Source organism: Pecten maximus, chromosome 2 (assembly GCF_902652985.1).
Source record: "Pecten maximus chromosome 2, xPecMax1.1, whole genome shotgun sequence".
NCBI lineage: Eukaryota > Metazoa > Mollusca > Bivalvia > Pectinida > Pectinidae > Pecten > Pecten maximus.
The window spans coordinates 43,691,783-43,706,224 of NC_047016.1; the positions used below are offsets into that span (position 1 = coordinate 43,691,783).

At 34.5% G+C, this 14,442-nt stretch overlaps 1 protein-coding gene and 1 long non-coding RNA gene across 2 annotated transcripts; one reads left to right on the plus strand and one right to left on the minus strand.

Moving 5' to 3' along the window:
- Positions 1-753: 753 nt before the first annotated feature.
- LOC117322180 lies at positions 754-3,458 on the plus strand. Its single transcript, XR_004531480.1, has 2 exons — positions 754-959; positions 3,116-3,458. It is a non-coding gene; the product is annotated as an uncharacterized LOC117322180 (long non-coding RNA).
- Positions 3,459-4,437: 979 nt separating this feature from the next.
- Positions 4,438-13,739, minus strand: LOC117322181 (DBH-like monooxygenase protein 1). The gene is made up of 11 exons (XM_033876954.1): positions 13,301-13,739; positions 12,199-12,345; positions 11,167-11,349; positions 10,543-10,626; positions 9,963-10,136; positions 9,555-9,657; positions 9,104-9,270; positions 6,713-6,895; positions 6,304-6,363; positions 5,605-5,844; positions 4,438-4,527 (listed from the first exon to the last, which is right to left on the minus strand). The coding sequence occupies exons 1-11, from the start codon at positions 13,703-13,705 to the stop codon at positions 4,444-4,446; spliced, it is 1,830 nt and encodes a 609-aa protein (XP_033732845.1). The 5' UTR covers positions 13,706-13,739; the 3' UTR covers positions 4,438-4,443.
- Positions 13,740-14,442: the final 703 nt, after the last annotated feature.

The window sequence follows — 14,442 nt, forward strand, 5'->3', positions numbered from 1 at the left end:
TATAAATCAAGGTTGATGAAGTTCCAAGCCATAGCCGATAAGTGTTCAGTTGCGAATTCAAAATTTCCAATATTGTTGAACGACTATCAAGTACAAAGCGAGAACAATGGTTCCAGAAGACCATCATGTGTTCTACATCAGAATACAATAAATGCATGGATCCAGTTTATTTGACTGGATGATAAACTGATACCTTGTTAAGAGCACAAGACATGTAGTGATGACAACATTCTCGTTTTTGTCAATAAATCAAACATCTTTTTCACAAAAACAAAATGTCGAATCAAACAATGACATAAAACATAAATATTAGTTATTTAAAACTACAATGTATGCGAGACTAATACAATAAGTATATCTACGACAAAAAAAGATTTACAGTGATTGTCAGTTAATATTTTGAAGTTGATGGAATGTCAAGTTATCATAGCGGTGGCATATCGGGTTGGATGTGGGGGTCTAATTTCTTTTATAAGTCAACCGCCGCTATCAGTGACTTAAAACAAAAACAAATAATAGAAATAGATACAAAGGCACAAGCACATTCCATTAAACCTCTCCGCTTGCCTGTTGCCTTCTTTGCTACTTTCAACAAACTTTATAATAGTTACGTTATTATTTACTTCATGTCCAAGGAAACTTGGGATTGTCATTGTTTGTTGACCTAAATAAAATCACTTCTGTGTCTGGTTGATTCTAAGTGAATGTTCCTCGCGTACTAGCTTGTTAAATGGTAGTAATCAAGTGAAGAGGGTCAAAACTGGTCGTCACTTACCCAGCCGATATCACAAAGCCATGTGTTATTGTTTGGTTAGATTCCTGATAGCTCATGATATCAAAGCTACTTAGCTATATCTGGTCCCGTTAATAAGCAGCGCACTTAGTTCAGTTACTCTGAAACAAACTGACGTCTTTTGAACGAACGACAAACATACTGAAGTTCTAGTTGATGATCCTTGGTGAGTATTCAATTTTTATTTCAATGTGTATTAACATGTAAATAATAATTATGTATCTATATCTTAATGACAAAAAAGTCTTGCTTGCACGATCACCATTTGTGTCAAGAAAAAGTTTACACACAGCTGGCAATTTATTTCTTCTACTGAACTTAACACCAATAGATGACCGATTGGCCTAGTTGTTAACACACTCGATTTTACTTAATTATTATTCAAAATAAAAGTATGGGGTCTCCTGCAAGACCAGATTAATTTGAATATTTTAAAGATTTAGAAGATGCTCTGAATTTCAAGGTCTTATAAATGAGGACAAACGAGCGTGATTATCATATTTTAGCATAATGTGTTTCACAATTTTTGTAAAAGACATAAGTTAATATATTTCATCACATGTAATATGTTACAAATACAAAGTCACCATGGTCATCTTAACAGTTCTCTGTTGATCTCTGCTAATCCGAGAAGTTACTAATTTTGAATTTGTTTACTTAAGAGTGGATGTCAGCAAGCATCGAGCATTAGGTGGAAAGTGGAAAAAAAAATAGATTTTAGAAAAAGTGACCTTAAATGTTAAATTATGTTATAAAAATAAATAAATGCATTCGGGATAAAACAAATTCGGATTTTTATAAAATGTGTTACACAAGAAAAAGTAACTCTACCTGCAGCAAAAAATGGTACCTTGTAGGCTTGTAGACAAGGTAAGATTGCAGATAATCCTACTATTCAAATGAACATATGTCAAAGCAATTTTAATTCTGTTACTGGGATGAATACTGGAATGTTAGATTTTGAAATAGCTATCAGAAAAAAGATACACAGGTTATTATGGCCCTAATTTTTGATATTTTCTATTTTGTTTTTAATTTTTTTTATGTGGTTAGCATGGTTTTATCAGGTCTGAAAAACAGAGAAGAATAATTTTACTAATTTTTAACAACTGTATTATAATTGAAAATATTGTACAGGTTACAATTATGTACACTTTTATATAGTTAATACTGCAGGAATAACCGGTTGTTACATATATTTAAAAAAAACATGTGCCTTATTTTTTAGAATTAGGAACTTTTACTGATCACTGCTGAGTAGCATTCTCCTCACAATTTCACTGTATTTCTAAAGGAAATTCCATACAAAGGGTCCCATACAAACATTATTTTCACCAATTTCCATGTCTAAAAATAAATGTATGCCTTTTCAATTACCATAAGTGTCTAGAATGCTGTGAACTGTGGTATCCATCTTTCCATGTAAACAATGAACTTTTTGTACCTTTCACCAAAGAGTTCCAACAGGGGAGATAACTAAATCCTCTTTTATTACAATCTACAACCTCGATGAAGCTAATGATTATATATTATATTTTCTGTACTTAATGTTGCATTATCATCAAAAGAAAAATTGGCTGGCAAATGATTAAGAAAAAAATAGTGATACTTTTATCACCTGATATCCCTGTTTAAATAGGTTGTATATGGGACAATTTCTATTAAACAGGCTAAAATTTTTAATAGATGTTATACTTTTCAGCCTAAAATTATTATGTGATATGCACTAAGTAACTATAAACTTAAAAAGTGAAAAAATGTAACACCAGAAAATTTTAATAAATTAATTTCTTTAAATATTGTAATATTGCACCGAGTCTGATTAGGCTTTTTAAAGACTTGTCGGTTTCCATGGCAACGGTGATCACTTTGATCCTTAATACCTATTTCCTTGCATGATATTACATTTAGGCCAACATATGTACATTTGAAGCATTTTGGTGATTTTGACACTTTCCATATTTTGCCAAAATTGCTCGATGCTTGCTGACATCCACTCTTAACAACGTTGCACTACAGAAAAAACTTCGCCGTATAAAGGATATGATCTAGCGTATTAGTAATCCACAAATGTATCATATCAGTTACTAAAATGACAGAAACGCAAACCCAAACTATACTGGGTATATAATATTTTAAAATTTAAAATAAAATTAAGAAAACTATTTTATTTTACAATAAGCCTACTTCAAATTATATTAATGCCATCTAAATATGTTGCTATTCACAACGAGTTTACACAGCTTACGTAATCTTTATAATTTCAACAGGGAATCTTAGACATCCCAGCTTTAAGTTCAACAAATGTTTTTTTACTTGTAGGTTGCAGTTTATCTGGAAGCATGCGTTCCTTTCTGATCCTGTGTTGTCTAGTATGCCTGGTAGGACTGGGAAGTACAAATCCTTGCCAGCAACAATGCGATCAGTCTCACGACACGTGTTTGGTCATTTGTACGTCGTCACAAACTCCAATATCGTGTGCTGATCAGTGTTCTACAAGGCGAAGTATCTGTAGGATCAACTGTGCCAACCCTTGGGTAGGGTAGTCGGCTGGAAGATACGTGCAAGTAGGAAACTAACACAGAAATCAGACTGGGATCCCATGCATTCCCCAGAATTATGTGTTCTGTACACAAATATCAATAAATTTATATCAACGCATTGGCGTGATTGTTTTTGTTTTTTGTATTTTTGTTTTTGTAATTTTTTTCTTTGTTTTTTTCTAGTAACTGGATATAGTTTAATGTCATTATGATTAAACTATGTCACAAAGCAGTTGTTTAAATTAACATAACAAGCAGACGTTAGGTAAGTTTCATATATGTCCTTGTTATCCATCAACCATCAAAGATCATCTTTAATGTGGTCCGTTAATAAAACATCGTACAAAAGAGAAGCCAGACATATGCACATTTCAATACAAATTGGGAATTCCATGCAGTAGTCCAAAGTGAATTAAATTGCATCCTGTTTGCATTTGCTGCTTTCGATACCAAGAAGGCGACGGGTAAAATCCGAAATAGGCCGAATGAAAAAGTAAACATTTTGATTGTGAAGCTGAATATCCACCAGTTCAATTGTATATTCTGAGACCTGAACTGTGCCACAACCTGAATAAATGAAAATGTGGAATACCTCGCAAACTGAAGTCTATTATCAGTGTCTATCACCTCCGACCGTAATTAACGCTTTTCAATACAAATTGAGAAAACACTCGTTTTCCATTATACCAAGGTTCGGAGCTCAGACACACATCCTCTTAAGGGCATCATCTTTGCATACCAAAAAGTGCAAGGCCTTTATAAAAAAATTACTTCTCTGGTTCACATTCAAGTGAAGATAGTTTACCCACTAGTACCAAAACTGCAAGCTGTACGAAACCGTTTTAGTGATCAAACGTGAAAACGCAGTTCAAAAAAGCCAATGTTGTTTGGAATTAATATTCATAATTAGCATGCTTAGATTTGCAAAAGAGTGTGAGTAAAAAGTATAACACATAATCTCATACACAAAAACAACTGTAAATCGATTTAGTTCTTAAATACTGTATTTATTGATATATTCGATAGCAGTTGGGAAGACATGTATATACTAAACTGTACGATACATAAAGATGGTAGATAATCCACCACGGGATCGTTTTCTCCTCTCTATGGGGTGGGAAAGCATGTGTCTAAATTTGGACTGGCATACAGGCTTTCCCTATGAGGTGGGTAAAAGTCGTGAAACTGCCACTGTAAGCATAAAAGATAAATCGACTGAAACGGTAAAAGTATTTTTTTTATCAACAAATATTTTAGACATATTATAGATAAAAAAAACACCACATAACTCATAATAACTCAAGGATTAAGGGAAGTAACTTATGTAAGTAGCATCTTACACACTTACACAAGTACGTGTACCAATGCATTTATTTCTGTATACATGTATACACTATGATTTCCAGTTATCAGTTTACTTAAAATAAATTTGTCATTGCAGGAGGGTCATGATAGAGACATGTATTTTATAATTCACTTTGAAATTGAACTATAAAATAACTCTTATTTACTTAAATTGATAAGTTTAAAATCTTTATTTAGTAAAATTGTTTCTTTAGAAACAAAAATCCAATAACAGCTTTTTGATAAAATCAATGGTTTAAGATAACGAAATTAGTTAACAATAGTTTCAATATCGAACCAACATTACTGCCTAAAAGTTGAATATATTAAATGCCCCAGTCCACCACCAATCTTTTAGAATTCGACAACAAAACATTTAAATTTCGACGTGACATAACGTCTCAAATTATGAAATGGTCATATGAGGATAATGTCTCTAAGACATCAATATCATATTGCGTATAAGCGTATCAAGCACGCAATTGACTGTGAGGAAGAATATCGTATATATTCCTCTGAATATTATCCTTATTGTTCCATTGTATCAGGATGATTCTACTCATTTAGTTGAAGCTGAAGGAATAGAAAATAAGCCGACCATAATTTACCAATTACATTGTACTACCAATGTTTCTTTGAGTTTGCTTGTCTAATAGTTAATTTCAAATAAAAGCCTTCCTGCAATGGTAAAATAGTATAAGTGAATTTCAAAAATTGTTTAAACGTTGCTGTCTAAAGTATTGAATGAATATGTTTATACTTTGATCAACATTTCTTATGGAACGGTGTATTTATTCCTTATACATGTTACTACCAATCAATTGGGTTCTGAAAAGCTACAGAAAATATACCCTCATTATCTTGCTTCCGATTGTTATCTAGCAAAAAGAAAAACTAAACTGTTGGAGAGAGCTATAAACCTACCGCGCCGTCAAGGAAGTTTCCAAAGGAGGAATGTCGGTATAGTGTTTCATTCATGACGACATCAAACTTCCGGCGGACTTCGGGCTTGGACCAGTCCCATTTATACATTTGCTCCTGAGCAAGATGTGTGTCGTTGTGGACAGTCTGATACAGCGGCACACTCCAACACGCCTCAACATCCATCCGAGGGTAATACAACAGGAAGGAGAGACACATCTCCTCGTACGTAGAAAGGCCACCCTGATTCCCATTATCAGACAGAACATATAGTGATAATCGATCGAGTTTATGTATTTATTCGTTTATTTATTTGCTTTTTCTTTCTGTGTTTCCACATTTTGTATGCTTCAAATAAATGCTAGATCCTCGATTACTGATATAAATTATTAGGTTTTACTCTCCATCCTTCATTTGCTTTTTCTTTTGCTAATCCATTTAAATATGCTGTGCAAAATGAAATACCAAAATACGAAAGAAACTTTATGTTTTCAATATCAATTTGCCTTTGTCTGCTGATTGTTATCACTAAAGACTGATTGATTTCTATCTTATCATCAATGCTCTAAACCTGGTAATACCTTACCGTCATGCAACAGATAGACATGTACTGGCTGTATATAAAACGTCTACCAGGCTTTTTGATGTAATACTTATTTTGTCGCTCTCCAGTGCTGACTTATAACATTCTGAGATACTTACCAGAGTAAGAGATGTCCGTGACGAGGAGTCAAAGTCACAGTCCACCTCTATACTGTCACCCTGGCAGGAAATGTGGATCATATCAATCAACGACACTATTAGTAATCGATAGATGAATTTTAAATAATAAATCATTTCTCCTTAGTTTGAAATTTAAAATTGAAATTAGATATATGATATTGACCAAAATTATAAATAAACTTGAATTATATCAATAACATTAATATTACAAATGTATCATGTAATTACAAACAATTAAGCATATGAAATACTTGTATGTAGTTGTATAGGTTTGTCGCTAGTAATCTGTAACATATGTACAATGTATTATATTTGCTTCTATAAATGTAAACATGTAAATGAAAGTGTAAAAAAAGTCTCCTTTGAAAAGGAATAACAAACAAGATACCTTTTTGAGTTTACGTTCATGTTTGAGGTAATGAAATTCTTGGAAGTTGAAATCGTAGTAATTGTCATCAGCGAATGGTTCGATCTCGGAGCCATTTCTAAAAACCCGAGTACGGAACTGTTTTGCTAGCAGATGGGAGTGCTGTAATACTGCAAATACGTTCACACCTTCCTCTGGAACACCCTGAAGTAGCAGTGTCGAAATAGGGAAAAATTTAAAGATGTCATTAGTTTTATTATGATTGAATTTGAGCTTGTATTTATGATGTACTGTAAAAGTAGAAATTTCGCGGCGTGGAAATTTTCGCTTATTTTGCGATCATTAAATCTCCGCGAAAATATCCACACGCGAATATAACAACACGTGAAAATATCCACACGCGAATATTTCCACATCCAGGACGCAAGGTCCTGCAGTAAACCATGCCGTCCGTGATGTGAGCGTTGTCATTGTCGGTCATTTGTCTGAGACATATGGCTATACTAATTTGAATAATTAGTAAAATGATAGTATTTCATCTAGTTTAATGTTGATTGATCATTAAACTTTCTTCATTTCATGATAATTACGATCGATTCTACGTTACTGTACATATCAATCGCCAAGCTGGTCGACAATTGTGTAGCTATAGGCCCCAAAACAGCACACGTTTCGAATTCATTTGTGACAAAATAGATAAACTTGCTTGTATTAAAAATGTTGGCGTGGAGTCTCCGCGTAGTTGTATGTTTTATTTGAATCAGAAACTATTGATAGTTAACTGTAATGAATGGTCCGTTTTATATAATAAAAATACGAAAGGGCTACTGTAGAAATAGGTCTATATATGTTGGTAAAACTAGGTCAGAACATCAATATGTCTGCTTTTAAATTGCCATGTCGTATTTAATTACTACCAAACTTATTTGATACCTGCAAAATCAACTTTCGCTAATTGGGACATATGGCGTTGTTTTGACTAGACATGAATGCTTATCACGTCACTCTGCATAACCGGACGTCCGATCCTTTCAACTTGACCGCGAGTGACGCCTCGCATGGCCGGTCTACCTAGCTTGATGGAGCAGGTTGACAGGTAATAGTTTGATTGGAAATAATTAAGAGGTGTTCAGATGCAATTAAATAATGAACATACTTAGTTAACACTGCATTCAACAATACACGGGTGATTTCTTAATTTACCATACAGTAGAGTACTGATAACGCATGTTTTTTTAGGGGCCTAAAGTTGCAATCAAGTGCCTCGTACGTGGTGTATTTTCAATGTAAAAGACTGATTCAACGCTAAAATATCTTACATAAATTAATTGGGTTTTTTTTGTCACGCAGACGTAATGCAATGATCACACACTTAAGACCAATTAACCTAAACGTGTCTGTTAATCAAAGTTCGTTATATTTACTAGACCGATCATCGCGAGCTTTCAATGGAGTTTGCCGAAAATAATCTTACTTTATGTACATGGCCAATGACATCGCAGCGCGAAAATATATTTTCATCATGAATGACGCGCGAAAATATTCACACCGCGAACAGTTTGGAGTCTGACTAAGCGAAAATTTCAACGCGCGAAAATATCCACTTTTACAGTATTCATCACAACAACCCGCAGTTCTTACTGAGAAATGTTAATTGTTTAGGAAGACACTAACCGCATGAATCTTGTAAATAAAACTAAAACATATACAGATTGTAGCAGGAACCTTGTAAATAAAAATTGATAAGCAAATATCCGACACAACTTATTCTGTCAGCGGTAAGTTTATTGAATTAGACGTGATCGTCGATTTCTCCTAATGAAAGTAACACATTTAGATATTGTATCTTAAAATCATATTATCTTTTAACGACAATCTCATAAAATTGTTTCATTTTCACTGAAAGAGATGAAATCATTCCGTTCGTGCGTAATAGATGCATAATTTCAATGAATAAAATGCTCATCTGTACTTCAAACCATTGTATTCGAAACATTATTTCAATAAATATGTAAGAATATAAGTTTAGATAGTATTACGTTTCTGAAAACAATGCACTTTCATATGATTAACCTCAAATTGCAAATCATGTTAGTTGTTTTTACAATTTAGCACACGTACACAGGGTATACATAAATATTCCATACCTATTCTAAGAAATATATCATATATCGGTAACATGCCACGTTAAGCACAAAACGGAATAAACAAATACATGTAGGCTACAGAATTTTGGGGGCTGCGGTGGCCTAGTGGTTAAAGTGTCCGTATGTCGGTGGTTTTTTCTCCGAGTACTCCGGCTTTCATCATTCCCAAAAACCTGGCACGTTCTTAAATGACCTTGGCTGTTAATAGGACGTTAAACAAAATAAACCACACCAAAAAGGTTACAGAATATCAGAAGCTACAAACCCTTGCAAGATCCTGTTCGGAACAGTAGCCTTTCGAAATAAAACTCTTCTCGTAAGGTGGAATGATCTGAGCAGGATCGACAAAGAAACCCGTGATGAGCATGCCAGCGTCGTATTTCCGGACCTCGGGAGTGTAACTAATCCTGATACCGGACGAGTCCACGATTCCTTACAACACAGATTCACAATATCGTCCAAAAATGTTTATACTTAATTGTAAAATTTTTCAATGTCGCTACCGGACTGCAAAGGTACACACAATTATGTAACTGTCCGTTTTGAGAATTTCTAAATTACACCGTTTCACGAAAGCTTTTCGAAAGAAGGGTTTTATAAACGTGAGGATTACAGTCATTGCACCGGTTTATTGTAACCATGCTAAATTTGAAATTTCTCTAAATGTAGGTCACGAAAAAGGATCTTAAAAGCTGACTGAGTTAGACACGCCTTACCCGAGATGTTGGCCTGGTTATTATAATGTGTTTCCAAAATAAAGAATCTTGGATCTTTGTCTGTTCCAAGTGACATGCCAACGTCAGGAGGATAATAAAAAGCCTACAAGCCAAATATGAAACAAAAGTGAAACTTTCCACTTAATATGTTTTAGAATTGAAATCAACGACACTAAACTAGCGGATTGGTTTCATATTTCTCAAGAAAGAATGTTATATTTGAAGAACTAGGCATCTTTTGTATAACTTGTATTTCTGTAATGAAGGCACTTCTGATGAAATCCCTACCATCTATGTTCCCTCTACCGAGTGTCACTATTTGAAAATTTCAATGTATCTAGCAGTTTCAGCATTACATATTCCCTGCTGAATTTGAAAAAAGTTAACAAGAAGAAAGTGAATTTTTACCCCTCCTCCGATCTCCCAGGCAGCAAATACTGCTCTACAGTTGACGAACTCAGCAGGCGCATTGTCGTAACACATGTACGTGTGATTAGCCAAGGAAAGGGATATATTGGCGCAGTGGTACAGTAACATGTGATGGACATAGGGTCTGTGACCTTCCTGGATGTTAGCCTCGACCTTCACAGGTACAGAGAAAAGTTAACTCGAACAAATACAAAGAAACTATACAACATATAAAATATCAACAGAAAAAAACAACAACTACAAAATCAGAGTAAAATGGAAATTACTCTAATATAATCTGCAAGAGAAATGAAGTTATATAATTTCGATTTAAACATGTCCACCATTCGTTTGGAAAATAAATAAATTTTCTGCATAAATAGTGCAACGGTATTGATAGCATTTGCACTTTTAAGTATGGACACTAATCAATCACACCCATATTACATATAAACACAGATTTGGCGATACTTTAATTGAATTACAAATGTTGATATCTCAATAATGTGTTAGTGATACACCTAAGTGGTATTATTTATTTGTTTATTTATTTATTCATTTTGACAAAATTATATCATACCTTTACGACATGATGCTTCTTCCCTAGATCAGGAAAGTCGAAGGTTGTACATCTGTATGTGGTGGGCACAGGAGGAATAAGGTACTGCAAACAAACATGTATCAGCTAAGCATTGTCTTCTCCTTGTAGCCCAAATACGTAAATATGATTTTATATATTACCTCATAAAACAACAACTCACTCTTCTGAGTTCTTATTTGGAACCACGTGATGTGTCTCCATTCAAGCTGAAAAATCTCTGGGTTTTCCCTTACACAAGGACCTGAGAAGTTCTTGCAGTTTGGGCAAGTTTTGGCATCGACGCTCTGTTACAATGAAAATGTATTACCACGCTATTACGTATACGCAATAACGCGAGATTACGAATTTCCAGTTCCGGTGTAGGATTTGCCATACAAAATAATTTTCTTTTTTTTTCTATTATTATTATCATTATTAAGATTTGTTTACATTTTGTGACACACCAATTTCACCAATACATGATGTTGCCGAAGATACTCTTGTTAATTCAATGTCTGTAGCATGCATTTTTTAAATTGCTCTCGGTGAAAGTTTATACGTTTATACTAGCTTCAAATAACGACTTCCCGTTAATATCAATTTATCTGTATATCTGCAGCTTACATGTTGATTGAGGAAGTCGTGTGTTATGACGTTATCTGGCATGCCAGACGCTTCCTGTGATAGAGTTGTAGAAAGAAGCATGAGACTCTTCGTGCCGCGACGAGATGTTCCGTGCCAAGGAAGTGACGTCATTGATGCGGGGTCATCCGGATGGTAAGAAAATATTAGTTTGGCGGTGTCGTCCTGTAACAAACTAGACCTATATATATTTGTCAAGTAGTAATAACGACAGTACAGACAAGTAAATTGTCGAATTTTCGAGGCAATCTGCCCCTTTATCAAGACACATGTAAATTACATACGATCACATATAGACATAGAACATGGAACAGTTACACAAATATAGTTGGTATAAACAACAAAAAATATCGTAATGTTGTAAAAACGATCCCCCTCGGCCGATACTTAATTCGTCGAGGACCTATTATGATTAATTAGGAAACATCTTAGGTGGTGTACAGATGGTAAAAGTAAATGAATGAATGAATAAATGAATAAAATAATATAACTAAAAGGCTTAACAAAATAACATCGCGGGTTGATTCAATGTGATGGCAGCGATATATATATAAATAAAGAAATTATGATTAAACAGGCACTTGTTGGTAGAAGACTGCCATAGCCCTCTAAGTTTATCTAACCCTTAGTCCTCAAGTAAATGTAAGATAATAAAATAGGAGATGTATTGAGGGAAAACCTTAATTTTAATTGTAAATTGTGTATTTCATTTTTAAAAGTAATAGGAGTGACTGAATGAAAATAATCCGCCAAAAACAAACGTCCTTTTTTACATGCGCATGGACCTTGGAATGATAGTGTTTTTCTCGGGCGGTACGCACAAGGCTTGCAAAAGACCAGTGAGCAACATTTCATGTAATAGTTCTACCAAGAACACAAAGGTATATCTTTGAAAGGTAGTTATAAGATTTACCAATGCAATTTGTGCGAAAGGATCAAACCATATTCAGACTAAAGTGCATTGCGTCAGTCGGTCCTGTGTCTGAGGAAATATATTGATAATTGTTTACATACCGTTATTTTGATATCATCAGAATCGCAAGTGTCGATCTTCCTGGTAAACTTCAGTATAGTATTCTCGTCCGTCTCAGCGCCATACTCTAGCAACCAGTCCTGGGATGTGTCCACAATAGGCGCAACGTACCCTATAGTGTGACAGTCCTGTCGGCGAGATTTCGACGTTTATATTTGGACCAATAGACAAATAACATCACCAAAACGTCTTGATGATGTAATGCTTATGACCGTATAAAACGTTGGGACATTTCCGAGTTGTTAAAAGATACATCACGATTATTGTCCTGATTATGAAAGAATTTGTAAATAGATGCTAAAGTGTAGTTACCATAATTATCTTATTGAGAAATGTTCTACTTCCTCACATCATTTGATGTGTTAGATGCGTTGTTCAGGTAGCAATATGAGTGATGGCTTCGTTTTTATTACCTTATTGTGAGAGCTTGACATTTAAGAGCTCAATTTGAATAAAAGGATAACCTAGGTCATGCTCCATCTTTCGTAAACACTAAAGTGTCAGAAAACACAGCCAGTACAAATTCCGTGTTGTCGAAAAAATATACAACATATGTTTGCATAATAAATGAAAGGGATGTACATAACTTGTGATCAGAAAATATAAACAAAATATTCAGTTAAGACAAGGCTGATCTTGGTTATTCTATATATACGTACATAATTCTATTTACCCGACATTGTCACTACAAAACCTTACCAAACAAAACTTCATACTACCGGATTAAAAACAACTCGACTGATCAAGGTAACGCGAAACAATTTATGTAGTTATGTCAGAATATATTATCTAAAATGTTAAAATTGAATTAGTGATATTGTTGTTTTTTGTTTAATGAGCTATGATTTGTCGGGAACGGTTTTGTGTACTCATTTGACATTGGAATGTGATAATACTGTCACATGGTCAATATAAGACAAACTTATAATATTAAAGCATTAAATTTCCTTCTTTGGAATGTTATTAGCCTATAAATAGCACAGCCCTGCAGACAAATTAATGATAACTCATAACGCGCGTTATTCAATTTGTCAATATATCAACGTCTAAGTAAATAATGGTTATAAACAAACACACACGTACCTTTAGGAACGCTTTCCCGTCCGCAACCCATCCAAAAACTACATCTGCTGGAAACATTCCACCGGTCCGGGATATTCCAAACCCGACATATCCATGAGTTTTGACGTGGGTCTCAAAAGTAATGTGAGTGTCATTTGTGCGCCAGAACAGAATGTAATCACCATCCTGGTCCAGCTGCTTCCTGTGTTCGTATGTCTGGGTGGGACCATCCGTAACCTTATTCCGAGGAGAGGTCAATTCATTTTCCGGCGAAGGCGTCACGACATTTTTGGGAGTTACTAAGCTATTCTGAACTCTAAAACGATGCAAAATATTGTTCCAGTAAGGAACTGGTACATCAATAGAGTGTGAAAAATTAACCAACGATAAATTCAATATTATAAGCGCAACGCTTTGACACGCCATCTTTTTAATCAGTGGGATGTGTCCACATACAATCTAGTTGTATTCTGTACTACTCTGTAGTTTTCTGGACATCAATGACCTGGTCAGTGTGACAGACATAATTAAGTTTCTAAGCATTACATATATGTAGCCATCATGCTTCTAATGTTGTGACCGCTAATGGTATGGGCTGACCTCTAAATATATGGCCTTCAAAATGTTATCATTGTCAACAATTTTGCGATGAAATGAAGGTCGACGTTTTAATTGCTTCCATAAACACTAAGAAATAGGCCAGATTTGTTGGTTTTATAGAATAATGCTAAAATACGAGATGTTCCGTATCTTTTTACGGTGTTATGTACGTGATAACAATTTGATTACGTTATGCCAATAGATGTTAGCAATATACAACGTCTACAAGTTAAACCTGTTATGAAAACAGATATACATGTATTTATAAATCATTACACCTCTCCGGAAGTGACTTCGTCAAACCAAGTCCGTCTTATCCTCAGGTATTGATTTTGTAGTGCAATAAAATTGGTTGAAATTAGCCACATCGGTAATACATGTATAACGACACTTTTCCCTGAGCAATAAATAACTGGTATAGAAACAAGTCCATTGTGTTATATCATTAAAAGGCTGCACCTGACGAAATGACCCTCCAAATATAGCAAGCATTGTATCAAGGGCAGAGTCCGTAAAGAAATAGTTAATTGACGGACGATACTGGAAAGTCACACCTGCACACA

Coding starts and splice junctions, on each gene's coding strand:
- LOC117322181 (XM_033876954.1), bottom strand. CDS start 13,705: ATGGCGTGTCAAAGCGTTGCGCTTATAATATTGAATTTATCGTTGGTT. Junction 10,627..11,166: donor ACGACTTCCTCAATCAACAT/GTAAGCTGCAGA, acceptor GTTTGTTTGCAG/TACCTTATTCCTCCTGTGCC. Junction 4,528..5,604: donor GAAACTTCCTTGACGGCGCG/GTAGGTTTATAG, acceptor TTATGCTTACAG/TGGCAGTTTCACGACTTTTA.